Source organism: Neomonachus schauinslandi, chromosome 15 (genome assembly GCF_002201575.2).
Source record: "Neomonachus schauinslandi chromosome 15, ASM220157v2, whole genome shotgun sequence".
Classification (NCBI taxonomy): domain Eukaryota; kingdom Metazoa; phylum Chordata; class Mammalia; order Carnivora; family Phocidae; genus Neomonachus; species Neomonachus schauinslandi.
In genome coordinates this window covers 44,928,182-44,947,565 of record NC_058417.1, presented here as the reverse complement: position 1 = coordinate 44,947,565, position 19,384 = coordinate 44,928,182, and the positions used below count along the sequence as shown (strand labels likewise).

Here is a 19,384-nt window from a genome sequence, read left to right as displayed (position 1 = left end):
ACAGGCAGTAACAGCTTCCTGTGTCTCCTATTCTCCACCTTACCTCGCTGTTGGCAGTGTGGCCTCCCAGATTCACCATCGTCTTTGTGAGCAATGCCCTAGGTTAAATCCCAAGTTTAAATATTTATAGTAGTTCTAGTCTTCTGGGTTGGACCCTGACAGAGAAGAGCAAACTAGGTTGTCACAGAACTAAAATGTAGCAACCTGTTCCACTTGATGTCAAGAGGGTTTCCAGAAGTTCCTTACTGGTCCTCTCTGTAGGACAAACTCTTCCTTTGCCCTTTAGCCTAGCAGCAGCCAAGTCTGGCAGTCTTGTAACAGAGCTTACCCTGAGGAGCACAGAAAGCCAAAGACCAGCCCCTTACTAAGAGTGATAACCTGGTCACCATCTTCCCATTCTGAGGACAACCTCAAGTGTCTGACCTGAGGGCAAGGCATTCTTTATATCTGGACTAATACTCCTCCCTGAGCAGGGTAAGGGAGAAAAGAAAAGGAAACACGACCCACAGGAAATCAAGAGTACAAGAGGCATGCAGCAGCTCTGGGAGGAAAAAATTTATGACTGGTTTCCAAAAGCTCTCCTCAGAAGAATGCTTTGATCAAAACACAATCACAAATAGCTCCCCTCGGCTTTTCCAATAAACACAGGAGAAACATCACCATGAAAATAAACCATGTTCCATTCCAGACTGTATTAAAAGTATTAAGGAACATACTAGAATTTCATAAAACAAGTTGAGAGAAAAAAATGATGATTTAAGTTTGTCTGCCAAGAAATTTTCCCTCTTCCTGGTTTCCCCCCATTTCCCTCTCCTCCAAAAAGTAAATATATTTCAAGATAAGTATTATTTTTTAATTCCATCAGGTCCAATAAGAGCGTTCATTATTACGAAACAGCAACCTCTGGCACAAAAACTATACATGTAGATTAAGTTGTTTACGTCGGCCAAAAAAAAACCCACGTTAGTTTACAACAGTGTTGTTTCTCACTATTGGGACACACTACTATTTTCAATTTCAACAAGACATCAGCATTATGATTTTTCACATACTCTGCACAATAGTGAAAGGATGGTCTGACCTCGAACTGAAGGCACAGAACGCAGCTAAGGAAAGCAGAAAGAGGAACAGCATCATTACCTCCTTGTCATGCGCGATCAGCTGGGTCTTCACATGACCAGACACAAGATTCACTCGCCCCAACACCTGCCCTGTCTCCAGCCCCCAGATGGTACAAGTCGTATCAATGCTGGAGGTACCTGGAAACAACCAGTGCATGTCAGTGGCTGACAAGAGTGAGGCTTCCCTCCTTGTGTCTACTGCTCTGTGTAGCCCAGGAGGTGACATACCATAGATACTTGCTAGCCAACAAGAGTCAAGTATTTAATCCCTACCCCAGGACCTTGGACTCTGCTGACTGGAGAGACAAGATATATACACATGGGAAGCTCAGCTCCATATGAGGAATTAATAACCACATTCCATATTTAGCCTCTTTCCCTCTGGCCCATTTTAGGCTGATGCATGGACCTCAGGCCCAGTGTTATATCTGAGGAAATGTATCTTTGCTTCTTCAAACTGGAATACGCACCCCCTCACTCCCTTACCTAACAGATAAGGATCCACCTCATTCCAGTCAAAGGAGGTTAGAGGAGCACAGAAATCTGAGTTCTTGTTATTGTTTAGCAAACATTCCAGCCGGGTTTCTGTTTCACCAACCTGAAGGAACAATAATTTTTAAAAATCAGCCAGTCTTATCTTCACAGAAAACCTTTAAAAGCTCCGATTAGACAATATATTCCTAAACAGAAGACATAGGGGAAAACCATTTTTATCACAGAGTAATAAAAGCCAGAGGAACTCCCTGAATGCTACTTCTTTCCAAGCTTTCTCCTCTGCCCCGCTTTGTTTTTCCAAATGTTCACCCCTAGATTTTCCTAGAGGAGAGATCTTCTCACCTTGCCCGACCCAGAACCTCTGAACCCTGCCTGGCTGGGCACTACACCTCCAGGCTAGGAGAGATGCTGCTGCTGCTGGGCTCAGCTAAGAGAGGAGGTGAGGCTCCACAATCCACTCACATACTTCACTAGAATCAGTGGCCCAGTATTTTGTTTTTAATTCACTCAAAAATATCTCGGCCATATACAGAGTAAGAAGCCTCAAGCATCCCCACCTCCCACTCCACCCCCAGAAGGTTCTCTTCATTTCATCAGGTTAACCGAGCCTCCCAAGTTCCAGAGCCGACTGTGGCCTGACCACAGCAGGACTTCAAGGAATCTTGGCTAGATTTACCAGGGAATCTGGTGAGTCAAACGAGGTCATTCCAGATCCACTACCATTTGTTTCTCCTGGGCTACAATGACACTCACTGCCTCCAACCCCATTCAGTTCTGTGACTCCACACTGCTTAGTAACAGCCAACACAGAGAAAGCCCGTTGGTCTGGCTCCTAATTGAGCACCTGCTTACCCTCCACACACGGAGATAGTCACCACTTGTCGCCAGTAGGTCTGGATAGACGCCTTTTGTGTCGGGGATCCACATGAGCTTTGTAGTGGGATACGGATGGTCAAAAGTGTTTCGGCAAATAAACTCCGAACTCTCTTCATCTAAACCAACAAGCTGAACCTGTAACACAACCAAATTGAGCCAGGTAAACATTTGTTTTTCTGGAGCAGTATCAAATACATCAGATCCTTCCCCCTACCTCCCAACACATTGGCTAGTAACAAGCTTACACATAAACATGTGTCAAAGGAGCATTCAAGAAACCAAACCACCGGGGCACCCGGGTGGCTCAGTTGGTTAAGTGTCCAACTCTGGATTTTGGCTCAGGTCATGATCTCAGTCAGGGTTGTGAGATCGAGCCCTGCATCAGGCTCTGCGTTGGACCTGGAGCCTGCTTAAGATTCTCTCCTTCTCCTTCTGCCCCTCCCTCCACCCTTCCCCCCCAAAAGAACCCAAACCCACTGTAACTGGCAAAAAAAAGTGACTGCCATCAATGGCAAAGTTCCCTGGTTTCCAGTCACTTTTTCTTAGAATTGATTTGGACCAATATTAACTTCCATTCTTTTCTGTCAAACTCCATCTGGCTCAATGAGAAAAGCCACTCAGTATACAGTTGTTTATGAACTTCTACCAAATGGAAGATGGAATGGGGAATTTTTGGTAAAGATCCAAAATAAGTGGGTAAGCACCAACCACACAGCAGAAAAACAGAATTCCTTCTACTGTTGCCTAACTTCAGGCTCAGATACCAGTATCTTCCTGCTTTTTTTTTTTTTTTTTGAACAATTTAGGTACAGTTGCATGCAATAAAACTCACTTTAAGTGTACAGTTCAGTGATTTAGAATGTATACATTTGCAAAGGTATACAGTTGGGAAACCTCTCATGATAATTACGATATAGAACATTTCTATTATCCCAAAAAGTTCTCTTGGGCTCCTGTGCAGTTAATCCCTTACCCCTAGCCCCAAGCAACCACTGATCTGTACTTTTGGCTTTTCTGGAATACCATACAAATGGAATCATATGGTTATGAGTCTTGACTGGCTACTTTTAGCACAATGCTCCTGAGCTTCATCCACATTACTGGGTGTATCAGTAGTGTCTCCTCTTCCATTGCTGAAAACATTGCATTATGTGGAAACACTATAATTTATGTCCATTTACCAGCTGATGAACTTTTGGGTTACTTCTAGTTTGGGACCATTATAAATATTGCTACGAATATTTATGCCTAAGTTTTTCTTGGACAAGCTTTCATTTCTCTTGGGTAGACAACTAAGAGTAGAACTGCTGGGTCATGCTGTAAATGTAGGTTTAACTGGATTAAAAAACAAACGGCCAACTGTTCTCTAAAGTGGCTGTGTCCTTCTGCATTCCCACTAGCAATATAGAAAAGGTCCACACCCTCCACATCCCTGTCAGCACTTGGTATTGCCACCTTAAAAAAAAAAAAATCATTCTAACAGGTGTATAGCAATACTTTAATTTGCATTTCCCTACTAACTAATGATACTGTGTATCTTTTCATGTGCTTATTTGCTATCCCTATTTATTCTCCACTAAGCCTGTTCAGGTATTTTGTCCTTTTTTTAAAAAAAAAAGACTTGGTTTTTTAGACTCAGAAAAATTGCGCAGAAAGTAGTGTTCCCATATACCTTCTGCCCCTACGTGTGTACACCACCTCCGCTAACAAAACACCTGCACCAAAGTGGTACAATTGTTCAACTGATGAGCCTACATTGACACATCATCACCCAAAGTCTACAGTTTACATTCGAGTTCGCCCTTTGTGTTGTACGATCAGAATCACACAGAATAGTTTCACTTCATTCTTTTTTTTTTTTTTTTTAAGATTTTATTTGACAGAGCGAGACACAGTGAGAGAGGGAACACAAGCAGGGGGAGCAGGCACCCAGGCACCCAAGGTTCGCTTTTTTAATATATGAATGTCTGACTGTCCCAGCATCATTTGATAAAAACTATCCTTTCTCCTTTGAATTACTTTGGCTGCTTTGTTGAAAATCAATTGACTGTGTATTTGTGCATCTATTTCTGGACTCTCTATTCTGTCCTATTGATCTATATGCCTATCCATTTACCAGCACTACATTGTCTTGATTATAGCAGTTTTCCAGTGAAGTCCTGAAATCAGATGGTGTGAGTTCTTCAACTTTGTTGTTCTTTTTCAGAATGATTTAGCTATTCCATATATTTGCTTTTCTGTGTAAATTTTAGAACCAGCTTGCTAAATTCTTTTTTTTTTTAAAGATTTTATTTATTTATTCATGAGAGACAGAGGCAGAGGGAGAAGCAGGCTTCCCAAGGAGCAGGGAGCCCGATGCGGGGCTTGATCCCAGGACCCTGGGACCATAACCTGAGCCGAAGGCAGACGCTCAACAACTGAGCCACCCAGGCGCCCCACGTTTCACTTCATTCTTTACCAGATTGTTTTATTTATTGAGTTTTGAGAGTTCTTTGCATATTTTGGATACAAGCCCCCAGTTATGTGTTTTGCAACTATCTTTTCATAGTCTACAGCTGTTCTATCATTTTCTTTCGGTGTTTTTTGAAGAACAGAGATTTTATTTTATTTTTAAAAGTTTTATTTATTTATCTCTACACCCAATGTAGGTCTTGAATTCACAACCCCAAGATTTAGAGTCACACATGCTCTACAGACTGAGAGAGCCAGGTGCCCCAAAAAACAGAAATAAATTTTGATGTCAGTTTATCGTTTCTTTTTTTAACTCATGGTTTTTGTGTCCTTGCTAGGAATTCTTTGCCCCACCCACAGGCCACAAATTTTTCCTATGTTTTCTTCTAAAAGTTTTATAGTTTTAGGCTTTACATTTAGGCCTATGATCCATTTCAAGTTAATTGCTTTATATGATGTGAAGTATGAATCAAGGTTCGCTTTTTTTTTTTTAAAGATTTTATTTATTTGAGAGAGAGAGAGAGAGAGAGAGAGCATGAGGGGGGGAGGGTCAGAGGGAGAAGCAGACTTCCCGCCGAGCAGGGAGCCCGATGTGGGACTCGATCCCGGGACTCCAGGATCATGACCTGAGCTGAAGGCAGTCGCTTAACCAACTGAGCCACCCAGGCACCCAAGGTTCGCTTTTTTAATATATGAATGTCTGACTGTCCCAGCATCATTTGATAAAAACTATCCTTTCTCCTTTGAATTACTTTGGCTGCTTTGTTGAAAATCAATTGACTGTGTATTTGTGCATCTATTTCTGGACTCTCTATTCTGTCCTATTGATCTATATGCCTATCCATTTACCAGCACTACATTGTCTTGATTATAGCAGTTTTCCAGTGAAGTCCTGAAATCAGATGGTGTGAGTTCTTCAACTTTGTTGTTCTTTTTCAGAATGATTTAGCTATTCCATATATTTGCTTTTCTGTGTAAATTTTAGAACCAGCTTGCTAAATTCTTTTTTTTTTTAAAGATTTTATTTATTTATTCATGAGAGACAGAGAGAGAGACAGAGGCAGAGGGAGAAGCAGGCTCCCCGCGGAGCAGGGAGCCTGATGCGGGACTCGATCCCAGGACCCTGGGATCATGACCTGAGCCGAAGGCAGACGCTTAACCGACTGAGCCACCCAGGCGTCCCCAGCTTGCTAAATTCTAAAAAAGCCTGCTAAGACTTGGCTTGGGATTGTGTTACATCTATAAATCAGTTTGGAAAAACTGCTTTCTTAACAATAATGAGTTGTCCAGCCCATAAACAGCATATTTCTCATTTAGGCTTTAATTTCTCTCAGCAGTGTTTTAAAGTTTTCAATGTACCAGTCTTGCATTTTTTTCGTTAACTTTATTCCTAAGTATTTTTTATCCTATTACAAATGAAATTGTTTTAAAAATTCCATTTCCAACTGCTTACTGCCACTTTAATCTTGAATCCTGTATCTTTGGTTAATTAGTTATTAGTTTTAGTAGCTTTTTTGGTAGATTCCTAAGGATTTTTCTATGTATATTTATAAATCTTGCCATCCATGTCTGACTTTTAAAAACCTGATGATGACTAAATCTAAATATTCATTTTTATGGAACACCTACAGGCTTTCAAAAATAAAAAAATATAATGTGTTAGGGGAGATGATGTATGAAGATGTAAAATGAGAAAAAACCCACTTTCCTAAAAGTAACACTGCCCTAAGACAGCAATAAAAGTGATACCACAGGTAATACATGATAAGCTGCTTATTTATAACACAGATAACTGGTAATAGTTTAGAAGAAAGAGCAATAACTCAAAGGGGGCAAGTGAGGAAAAGTAGAGATTGGATTTGAGCAGTCTTCAAAAGTGTGTGGAAAGGTTCTGGGGAGGCAAAGAACAAAGGGACTTCACCCCAGGCAGATGGGAGAGAAGGAACAAATCAATGTACTAAGGGGACAAACTAAATGACCCAAACTAAATGGCAGCAAGAAAACCTGTTTCAGAGACCATCTGAGAAAGCAGTGCAGATGGGGCTGGGAAGGTGTGCCTGCGGCAGGCTGCAGAGCCCCGAAAGCAAACTGAGGACCTAGGTGGGCTTTCCCCTGTGAAGGTGTCTGAGAAGGGGCAGGAGGACTCTGAGGCCTTGGAAGTAAGAGTATGAGGCGTGGTAATGCTGGGCAGGACTGTCTGCCGGGCAGGGGGCTCAGCCCAGGGACCCACAGGAAAACTGGAAAAGGTTAAGGGCCTATGGTGACAGGCAGTGAGAATGACAAGGGACAACCAGAGATGATCACAAGAGGGATTTTGACCGAATGAACAGTTCTTTGAGAATTTAGAATGCGGACCTTTGCAGAAAATAATACATAAAGAAGGAAGATTCTAGATGGAACAGGGAAAACTGGCATCAACTGTGGTGGGGGAGGGAGGAACAAACAGATGAGAGGTTAAATTTTTGGGCTCATTGGGCAAAACAAAGAATAAACCTCTCATATAGATTTTGAGCCAGATATTTCATTCATGTACTTATTCAATGAATTGTAATGTGCAGCTACTAGGTGCCAGGCACTGTTCTAAGTGCTGGGGATACAGGAGCAAGTGCAAGAGACAGAATCTCCCTAACCACGCAGATAACACTGTGAGGTTAAACTAGAGAAAACACTACACTCCCTTTTAAAAGCTACCTTTCAAGTCATCAGAGATTTCACCCCAACCCTGAAATATCAGATCCCGGGGCGCCTGGGTGGCTCAGTCGTTAAGCGTCTGCCTTCGGCTCAGGTCATAGTCCCAGGGTCCTGGGATCGAGCCCCACACTGGGCTCCCTGCTCAGCGGGAAGCCTGCTACTCCCTGTCCCACTCCCCCTGCTTGTGTTCCCTCTCTCGCTGTGTCTCTGTCAAATAAATAAATAAAATTTTTTTTTTTTAAAGATTTTATTTATTTGACAGAGAGACACAGCGAGAGAGGGAACACAAGCAGGGGAGTGGGAGAGGGAGAAGCAGGCTTCCCGCTGAGCAGGGAGCCCGATGTGGGGCTCGATCCCAGGACCGTGGGATCATGACCTGAGCCGAAGGCAGATGCTTAACGACTGAGCCACCCAGGCACCCCAATAAATAAAATCTTAAAAAAAAAAAGAAGTATCAGATCCTGTGAGCATTTGCCACTTAGGATTCTCTTAACCAGACATTCAAGGCTCTTCACCACCCGGCCCTAGCCTATCTTACTTCCACTCTTATTTATCTAGTCACTGCTTCTCATCTTTTTCAGGTTCCTTTCCTTACACTGCCCTCTATGCTTGTAAAACCCTCCTACCTCCTTTCCAACAACCTAAATCCCACCCAATTTTAATACAGCACAGTGGCATTAGGAAGCCAGGGCCCCTTACTTACCACTTGCTAGCTGTAGGACCTTGGACATGTTACTTAACATTGCTAAACTGGTTTTCCAATCTGTAAAGTGAAGACGTTCACAGTACCTACCTCAGAGTTCTTTGCAACACTCTCTATATAAACACCCTTTGTATGTAAATTGCTTAGGCTAATGTATACTCGTACTCAGAGTGTTGAGCTTTTAATATTACTACTATGCCTCACCTCCTTCATAAACCATCTGTAGTCTTCCTGGTACAGGGATCTTTCTGTACTGATCTGTACCATCCATTTGATGACCAACCCCTAACTACCAAATGAAAGTACTTACATTACTGTCTTCTGCTATTTCACTTAGCAAATGCCTTAAAAACAGGCCCTGTCTTACTTCTGCTTGTACTGTAGACAGCAGTGGTCTCCAAATCTGGGCATCAAATTTACCTGGAGTGCTCTACACATTCCTGGGGCACCCAGCTCTAGCCCAAGATTCTTTATTTATTTAAATAAACATATAATGTATTATTTGTTTCAGGGGCACAGGTCTGTGATTCATCAGTCTTACACAATTCACAGCGCTCACCATAGCACATACCCTCCCCAATGTCCATCACCCAGCCACCCCATCCCTCCCACCCAGCTCCACTACAGCAACCCTCAGTTTGTTTCCTGAGACTAAGAGTCTCTTATGGTTTGTCTCCCTCTCTGGTTTCGTCTTGTTTCATTTTTCCCTCCCTTCCTCTATGATCCTCTGTCTTGTGTCTCAAATTCCACATCAGTGAGATCATATGATAGATATTTCTCTGATCAACTTATTTCACTTAGCATAATACCCTCTAGTTCCATCCATGTCGTTGCAAATGGCAAGATTTCATTTTTTTTTTTTTTTTATCTAGCCCAAGATTCTGATTCAACAAGTGTCAAGTAGGGCCCAGGAATCTATATTCTTTTTTTTAACACTTTATTTATTTATTTGACAGAGAGAGAGCATAAGTAGGCAGAGAGGAAGGCAGAGGGAGAGGGAGAAGCAGGCTCTCCGCTGAGCAGGGAGCCCGATGCGGGGCTCGATCCCAGGACCCGGGGATCATGACCTGAGCCGAAGGCAGATGCTTAACGACTGAGCCACCCAGGCACCCCTCCTCTGTGCATATGCATATGTATGTGGTGGGGTGTTTTAAAAAACATAGAGAGGCTTGGACCACAAAGTGTATTCTGCAACTTGCTCTTAACAACTTATCTTGGAAGGTCTTCTCAGGTTTACCTCATTCTTCTATAGCAGGCCATGTTAAGCACACCATAATTTATTAACCATTCACAATTACTGTGGTTATAACCCATTGTTTTGCTATTATAAACAATACTGTGTACACATGTGCAAATGCTTTATTGAATAGATTGCTAGATGTGCAATTGTTGCATCACATTTTAAATGTTAGTACCACAGAAACTACGAGATAATGTATGTTGTTTGAAGCTTAAAAAAAAGTTAATGGATTTGATCCAACAGCCTTCGAAAGGCTGCTTCCATTTACATTTTCTTGAACAGTGTATGAGGGCCAATTTCTCCGTAACTTTCAAAACAGAAAAAATAATCTTTTACATTTTTGCTAATCTGATGGATAAAAATGCTATTTCACCATTTTACTCTTGAAGCTGAGCATATTTGTTTATTATTTCTACTTCTGATTAACAGTAACAAGTTAATTATGTGTGTGCTTATGCTAGTTCAAGTACAAGCACCGGGCTTACTGCTGTACATCACTACCTCTAACCCTCTCAACATCTTCATGACCCAGGTACTATTCTTCTTGCCACTTTTCTAAGATACTGAATAAAAGAGACAGTAAGTATCCTGCCCACAATCATGAAGCTGCCTTTTAAAGATTTTCTTTCTTTATTTGGGAGACAGAAAGAGAGTGTGTGTGCCTGCTGGGGGAGGGGCAGAGGGAGAGGGAGAGAGAATTTCAAGCAGATTCCAAGCTGCGCAGAGCCCCACTCGGGGATCAATCTCAGGACCCTGAGACCACAACCTGACTGAAATCAAGAGTAGGACACCCAACCGACTGAGCCACCCAGGTGCCTCCTGAGGCTGCCTTTTAAATATAGGTAATCCTATCCCACAGCCAAGCTTCAGTTTATTTTACTGAGTTGAGTCTATCTTTTTCTTACTGATTTATAGGAACTCATAGATGGTTACTGTGCCTTTGATAAATTTGCCCATAAAACTCTGAGGTGGTGCCTTTTTGGGAGTAGATCTTTGACTACATTTTCAATTCTTCAAAAAATCCTTAGGAATTTAATTATTCAGATTTTCTACTGAAATTTGGCACTTTGTTTCGCCTTAAAACTATGCTTTAACTAGGCTTTTGACCATAGTCTTAAAAAACTGTTAGTAGCACTCTCAATCTTTACACCTCATCTCCTACTCCTTATGTCCACCTATGCCCGCAGAAAAGGGTATTTCTAGGGCACCTGGGTGGTTCAGTCAGTTAAGCGTCTGCCTTCTGCTCAGGTCCTGGGATCAAGCCCTACATCGGGCTCCCTCCTTCCCTGCTCAGTGGGGAGTCTGCTTCTCCCTTTCCGTCTGCCACTCCCCCTGCTTGTGCTCTCTCTTGCTCTCCCTCTCTCAAATAAATAATCTTAAAAAAAAAAAGGAAAGGAAAGGGAGTTTCTGTCCCTGTCCCCCATGGGAAGAAATACTGAGGGTGAAGAGCTCTGCACTTGCATCCCCACTGTTAACTAGTTCCAACTGCTAAACTGACCAAAGCCCTGAGCCAAGCACATGGACATGTCTCATTAGGGGCCTGACTGCTCTGTTAGGCAGGCACAACTGCACTCTCGCTCTTTCCCATCCTGCTCCTACATGGAGAAGCAAACCAGCCTACTCATTATGGGTCTGACCATCCTTTGCTCCAGCTTCTCTTCACCTTCAGCTGAATAGGTGAGGTCAGGTTGGGTCTGCCCATAAATTAGATGTGGAAAAGCAGAAAGTCTCACTCAGGATTTAAGGCTAATCTGCATTTCTCCAGCTTAATTTACCAGGGAGTAGCATCACATTGGAGGTGCTTGTTCAGTCGTTAGTAGAGTGGGGCTAGATTTCTCCTTTGGCTATTATTATTACTAGTATATAACTTCCTTGATAAGAAGCTCCCAAGGGGAAAGGGGGTGACTGATAGAATTTAAACACCAAAATTCTACCCTAAACCCCTTACCATTATATCTTCTATTACTTTCTTGCTCAGACTTGAGAACAAGTCTTACAACTTGTAAGTTCTAACTAAACGATCTTTCTTTTTTATTTTTAAAATCTTTCAATTGGGTTTATTTTATTCTTTAAATGAACTTTTAGGGGCGCCTGGGTGGCTCAGTCGTTAAGCGTCTGTCTTCGCCTCAGGTCATGATCCCAGGGTCCTGGGATCGAGCCCCGCATCGGGCTCCCTGCTAAGCGGGAAGCCTGCTTCTCCCACTCCCAGTCACCCTGCTTGTGTTCCCTCTCTCGCTGTGTCTCTGTCAAGTTAATAAATAAAATCTTTAAAAAAAAAATAAATAAACGAACTTTTATAGATTGTAAAAGAATTATAAAATGTATGACCATTGTATAAAACCAAAGTATAGGTATACAAAAAAAGTGATTAACTTCTTCCCCAACCCCTCCCCAATATATTACAGTTATTTAGTGTATGTTGCTTCTTTATGCTCATATATATACACAAGTGTAGGGTTTTCCCTCAACTTTTAGAAAAATGGAATACTATATCCAATGCTATGAATCTTTTCATTAATTTAATAAAATAAGGACATCCCTCAGGTCAATAAATAGATCCAACTCATTCTTTAATTGATGCATATAGAATAAATGTACCATATTATGTGACTCAGCAACTCCCCTAATAATGTATACTGTTTCCCTTTTTTGCCACTACTTACATGGGCCTTGTACATATGTGCTTATGTACTGCTATCTTTATTTCTGGAGGCCAATCCCAAGAATGAGACTTCTGTATTAGAGGGTATGTACATTTTATTTTAATGCAGCAATACTTGCTTTATTTAATTAATTAATTAATTAATTATTTTTTAAGTAGGCTCTATGCCCAAGCCCAATGTGGAACTTGAACTCATGACCCTGAGATCAAGAGTCACATGCTCTACCAACTGAGCCAGCCAGGCACACCAAGGTATGTGCAATTTTAAATGCTGATTTACTGTCCAAATAGGCTGTAGCAATTCACACTCCTACCAGCATATGTAAGTGTTCATTTCCTCATACCATCAACAACACTAGAAGCACTCAACTTAATTTTTATAAATTTGAAAGGAAAAAAAAATCACAAGATCAATTCTCATTTTCCTTAACTACCTGTGAGGTTGAGCATCTTTTCCATTTATTGAGCACTCACACTCACTACTATGAACTGGATATTTATACTTTGTCCATTTTTTTTTTTTTAAGATTTTATTTATTTATTTGACAGAGAGAAAGAGAGTAAGCGCACAAGTAAGCAGAGGGAGGAGAAGCAGGTTCCCCTTTAAGCAGAGAGCCTGATGTGGGGCTTGATCCCAGGACCCTGGGATCATGACCTGAGCCAAAGGCAGACACTTAACCAACTGAGCCACCCAGGTGTCCCACTCTGTCCATTTTTCTATCACACTAAGTAAATTAACCTGTCATGTTTTGAAAATATATCCCCTGGCCTATCATTTGTCTTTTGACTTTGTCCAAAGCATTATTTGTATTTATTTGTATGTAGTTTTATTTGTATGTAGTATAATCTGTCAATCTTTTCCTTATTTGACTTTGGATTCGATGATTGGTTTTAAGACTGCCTTCTCCTCTGCTCACCCCCACTGCCTCAGTACAAATTTCCTAGTCAATTTTCTTCTATTATTGCTTGTAGGACTTAACATTTAAATATTTTATCTAGAATTGATTTTCATATATAAAGTGAATTTGCAGGCTCTAAATTCTTCTGCCAGATGGACAGCCAATTATGCCATACAATTTATTATTATTTTTTCCTAGTGAATTAAGGTTCTATCTTACCACAGACTACATTCCTATATACACTTAGATCTGCTTTGGAACATTCTATGTGGTTCCACCAATCTCTTTGGCTATAACTATACCAATTCCAATATATGTATTCTATTCTGGTAGGGCAATTGTTTCCCTCTGTTTTTCAACACATTCTTTTTCTTCATAATTTTTTTTGACATTTGTATATATTTATTTTTAAGGCTCTGGCGACAAACAATATTCCAATTCTGGCCCTGCCTTTACCATCTATATCACTTTGGGCAAGTCATTTATCATATTTGGGCCTCAGTTTTCTCACCCACCCTTAAGTTTTGATATGTAGTAATTATTCCTAATCAACTGACTTCCCTTAACTTAAAAAATTTGTTTTCTTAATACATGGTCCATTTTTATAAACTGAGTTATCTTTTTAAAAAGTGCATTATTTTTACAACATAAATCTTCTGTATTCTTAAGCATATTCTCAGGTATTTATAGTGGCACAATCTATAATAATTGCACATTTGTAGACATTGCTCCATTACCTGCTGTCATCAAATGTGGTATGCCTAATTTCTCCTCTTCAAGAGGAATCAACTATTTTGCCTGGCTGCCCAAGATTCTTTCTTCACCCTTAAAACTGAGAAACTTTCCTAGGAAAGTTTTCAGTGTCGCTTGTTTTGTATCCATTTTTCTTGAAAGATGGTTTAAACTCATTACTTCAAACCTTTATTTCCATAAAGTCTTTAATTACATATTTGAGCTTTTGTGTTTTCTGCATCTACTGCAGTCAATTGTTTATTTCCATTTCACTTGCTCAACCTGTCTTTCTTATCCTTCACTAGGTTTTCAGCAGTTTGTATTTGTTTTTATTCTCTTTCCAATGTGGCTTTTAATTCTGTGATAACTTTTGTTTTCTTTTCCACTATATTCCTCAGCTCTACCTGCTGATGCTCCATTTTCTCCTGTCACTGTGCCTTATTTTACCTGATCTTCTGTATCTCTGCTTGGAGTTCTTTACTTTCTTAAGTTCTTTGAATTTATGGTGGCAGGACTGGCCGTTAATTTTCATCTGAGGTTAAAAAACATTTTTCTAGTGTGGGTACTTTACCTGCCACTTGTTTCCCATAATTTCCTCTTTTTTATAGTATCTTTCTACAGCTGTTGTGCTGGTTCTTTTTGACTGAGGCATGTGCTTCTTACATGCTCTGAAGGAAGCCCCTATGGGAGAAGCCAGGGCCGTGTTCCAAGTTAACAGAAACACACGAAGCTTTTGCATTTCCCCAGCCAATCGGGATGATAAACTGTCAAGCTGCTCACAATTCACCCTCTCTTCCAACCCGCCTTATCTGCTGCATCTCGAGAAGATGGCACGTCTATGTGTCTCCCTGTACAGCTCAGCTCCCCTCTTACCCCAGGTGTCCAATGGAGAAGCGCCTGCTGCCGGTCTGTGCACCCTCCTCTCCCTGTCCCAAACAAAGGACTGTTGATTTTGCCTGCAAAATCCAATTCTGGAGAACCATATGAGCTCGAAATCTGAAGCCAAAGATCTCCTTTCTTAGCATCTTCCTATACCCACGCAATCTTCATTATCCTTCTGTCCTTCCTCACTTAGTATTGGGAGCATAAGGAAAAATGACCTAACTTTAAACATCTTAATTGTCAACATTTATGTTACCCTTGTCCCTTTTTCTCCATGTCTTCCCTGTCCTATCAAACTTTTATCTCCCACTTCCCCTGCCTTTGTGCAACTATTGCTTCACAAATGCTTTACCCCAACATGTGAAAAAAATGCCCCTAAGGGGCGCCTGGATGGCTCAGTCGTTAAGCGTCTGCCTTCAGCTCAGGTCATGATCCCGGGGTCCTAGGAGTGAGCCCCGCATCAGGCTCACTGATGAGCAGGGAGCCTACTTATCCCTCTCCCTCTGCATGCCGCTCTCCTTGCTTGTACACTCTCTCTAATTAAAAAAAAAAAAAAAAAACTTAAAAAAAAAAGTCCCTAAAAAGAAAAGGCTGTAAACATCATTTTTACTTATTTTAAAACTGTGGATATTACAATGTCAGGGGTCTTCTAAGATGTATATATGCAGGGCGCCTGGGTGGTGCAGTCAGTTGAGCATCCAACTTTGGTTTCGGCTCAGGTCGTGGTCTCAGTCATGGGATGATAGAGCCCAGCATTGGGCTCCACACTCGGTGTGGAGTCTGTTTGAGATTTTCTCTCTCCCTATGCCCCTGCCCCCGCCGCCCCCACACGTGCTCTTTCTCTCTCAAATAAATAAATCTTTAAAGAAGCATATATGCAATATAAAATATTTATGAAGACACGACCACATCTTCACTTTCAAATGCTTTCATGAATAACAACATAACTTACACATCTTACATTTTAAAAAAATTTAAAAGGTACCATGTCTATCTTGTTATGAGACACTCCTTGAGGAAGGAACCTGTGTATTCCACTTTTATTACACACAGTGCTAGTACCAGAACATTAAGGTGAATGTGTGTGTGTATATATGTAATTCTTTTATTTTTTTTAAGTAGGCTCCACACCCAGCATGGAGCCCAATGCAGGGCTAGATCTCAAAACCCTCAGACCAAGACCTGAGCTGATGGGGCGCCTGGGTGGCTCAGTTGGTTAAGTGGCTGTCTTCGGCTCAAGTCATGTTCCCAGGGTCCTGGGATCGAGCCCCACATCGGGCTCCCTGCTCCATGGGAAGCCTGCTTCTCCCTCTCCCTCTGCCCCTGCCCCTGCTTGTACACTCGCTCGCGCGCTCTCTCTCTCTCAAATAAATAAATAAATAAATCAAATCTTTAAAAAACAAAAAGACCTGAGCTGCTATCAAGAGTCAGATGCTCAACCAAATGAGCCACCCAGGCACCCCTGTATATATGTAATTTTTTTAAAGCCCCCAAGTTATGCAAATCAACAATACCACTCCAGTCAGTGGAACATTTTCTATGATTGTTAATATAACCAAAATTAGCTAAGCAAAATCCTGAGAGAATAAACTTAATCTTTTCCATTTGTCCTCCCTTCAAGCCTGTTCCTGACTGATTATTGTTGATCAATGTCTGCAGAGAAGTCCTGCCTTGTCAAACTTTGAGATGAATTCTGGCATAGTACCCCTTCAGCTCCTGGCTCAGAGGCTAACCAATCAGCTCTGGCATCTTGGCCTCAGGCAAGCCAGACTACCTATGGAACAGAGATTCATTCCTTGTTCAAATCACAGCATCTCCAGTAAGTCTGTATGAACCAGGTTAGGACAAAAAGGAATAAAGCAGCAGCACTTTTATCCAGTGGTCCCATGGAGGAATTAGTCCTCTCACTGTCTAGAAAAAAGAAAGGAGGAAGTTAAAACCAGAAGAGTTTTATATTTTAAATTCCCCTGCACAGTCTTGCGAGGGACTGGTGGAGCACTGCAAAATTCTAAGTGTCTACCACAAACCCTTAGGCTACTAAAACACTTAAGAGTCTTTTTTGTTGCCAATTTCACATCTGCTAACAAAGGCTACAGAAGGTTACTAAGTATCATCATTGTGCCCAATACATCATATCTGGTGAATTAAATGAAGAGATTCCTGAAGAGCTGCCACAAATACTAAGAAGTGAAAATTTATATGCCACAGTCAAAATCATTATGTGCCAAATAGATAAAATAACTGCTTTAAAATCTCAGAGGCATCAACACAGGCTGAGAGGGCAAGCATTCGTCCCATGTATATTTCAGGTACAAGGTGGTCTTACTACCAGTATTCTTCAAAAAGCATCAGGTATACTATACCTATATTTCTCTCCTCAGAACTTTAAAATGTTTTCTAGATGCTAAATCTTAAAGCACGATGGTCAGTTAGATAAATATTAGGGCAAGATAAATCCCTATGACTCTGCCAATTCTATTCAAAACCAACTCTGAAACATGCAACTAAGTGAAACAGAAGCCTAGGAACTGCTACTCATCTTTCGCCCTAAAACAGGGCAAATACCACCTGTAAACTCAGGAGACGTACCAGCGTTCTTGTATCAGCTACTGTATCTAAGTCAGGTAGAACAAGAGAAAATGGGCTTTAACTAGTACATTATGGTACTTGGAGTCTGACTACAAGAAGCTTCTAGACCACAAAAATGGGTGTAGTTGAAAGGAATCAAGGGAATTTTTTCCTCTGGGTCTTTAAAAGGCAGAGGAATGAACATAATGACATTCTGAGGTAGCTTTCTGGCCTGGGGTCCTGATTCCTCTCTTGAAAATATAAATCACATTTATATTAACACCTAATAATTCTCCTTGATTATATTTCAATTATACAGATATAGTAAAGATGATGATTAAATAATAATAGTAACATTTCTAAATTGCTTACCATGTATGTCCCAGGCAGAGTTCCTAAACCCATTACATATACATTAACTCATTTAATCTTATTACCCTCATTTTACAGATGAGGAAACTGAGGCACAGGTGTTAACTTGCCCAAGGCCACACAAACTGAGATCTCAACACAAAGTACCTCAAAGGGGCTATATGGTAATAGAGCTTTTTGCATGGGATGGAAGAGAAGAATCAATGTTCAGGTGCATGTAGATGCAAAAAAAAGGTAAGATTTCTGCTTCTGGTCAGCAGATGTCAAGGTAATCCCAGGGTAATGTTCTTAGAGTGCCATCTGTACCACCTGTTTCTGAATCCGCCGAGTGTCTGTTAACTTCAGGGGGAGAGCCCAGGAATGTGCAAACCCCTCAGGGGAGTCTCAGACACACACTAAGATTTAGGGAACCACCACTCCAACACCAATGCTGCTGTACGCCCCAGCAGAAACCACAAGAGGAGATGAAACACAATACTGATTATGGGACTTCTTACTCCAGGTGTAGTTGATAGAATCCAGTTCTTTACTCTGAAACAACTTCCAAATGTATTCAGATGATGGAACACTTGAAAGTCAAGTTGTTCTTGAAATGCACATAAATTTAATTCTACTGAACTACAAACACAAATGATTTTACTACAGGAAAAACATGATTACATTACTACAAAAAATTTAGAAATTATAATCATGTATTCTTATGTCGGTGTCTCCAGAGTAAAAAAGATGAACATTTCTGGACTTTTTCACCCATGTTAAAAGCTGCGTCCCTTTATTTTGCCCTCTGCTGGCAATCATTATCAACAGCAAGCAGGAAACAAAGATCCGAAAATTCCAATAACTTTTAAATTCCTCTAAACTGTGAAGTCTGGCACCTCCTTGGTAAAAGTCTTCTCCAAAACTGAGCCTAAAAGGCACTGTGTTAAAGTGGTATTTACTGCTCACCAGCCCCCAGGCACAGATACTTTTCATCAGGGTTTCTTAACTTGAGGTCCATGAGCTTGAATTGGAAAATCACATTCGTATTTTCACTAACCTCTGACTGAAATTTAGCATTTCCTTCCATTACGAAGGGAGGCAGCTACTCACAGCCATGTCAATATCTGACTTTGTCACTGACAGAAATCAGATTTTTATCATATCACATTACTATAATTAAACATCTTGAAATGCTATTTACCCTCATCACTACTTTAAAATTATAGTCACAGGGCGCCTGGGTGGCTCAGTTGGTTAAGCGACTGCCTTCGGCTCAGGTCATGATCCTGGAGTCCCAGGATCGAGTCCCCCATCGGGCTCCCTGCTCGGCAGGGAGTCTGCTTCTCCCTCTGACCCTCCTCCCTCTCATGCTCTCTGTCTCTCATTCTCTGTCTCTCAAATAAATAAATAAAATCTTTAAAAAATAAAAAATAAAAAAATAAAATTATAGTCATAATTACACTGGATGGTGTAATTTAATGAATTAATTTAAAAGTACAAGGGTGCCTGGGTGGTTCAGTCAGTTAAGTGTCCGACTCTTGGTTCTGGCTTAGGTCATGATCTCAGGATCATGAGCTCGAGCCCCATGATGGGCTCTGCGCTCAGCAGGGAGTCTGCTTGAGATTCTCTCGCTCCCTCTGCCCCTCACCCACCCTCTAAAAAAAGTACATATTACTATAGCTCCACTTTTTTAAAAAATGTTTTTGATAACTG

The 19,384-nt window shown here is 41.1% G+C and overlaps 1 protein-coding gene across 3 annotated transcripts in view; it reads right to left on the bottom strand.

Annotated features, from left to right (window-relative positions):
* The window catches only part of DCAF7 (DDB1 and CUL4 associated factor 7), a 33,104-nt gene that overhangs the window by 10,829 nt on the left and 2,891 nt on the right, over positions 1-19,384 (bottom strand). For 2 of the 3 annotated variants that reach the window (XM_021678496.2, XR_002479725.1), the window contains exons 2-4: positions 2,469-2,627; positions 1,608-1,719; positions 1,141-1,259 (exon numbers count right to left, since the gene is read on the bottom strand). In XM_021678496.2, the coding sequence (XP_021534171.1) occupies positions 1,141-1,259; positions 1,608-1,719; positions 2,469-2,627 (390 nt within the window). The remainder of the gene's footprint in view (positions 1-1,140; positions 1,260-1,607; positions 1,720-2,468; positions 2,628-19,384) is intronic. The other variant, XR_002479726.1, reaches the window with a different exon arrangement.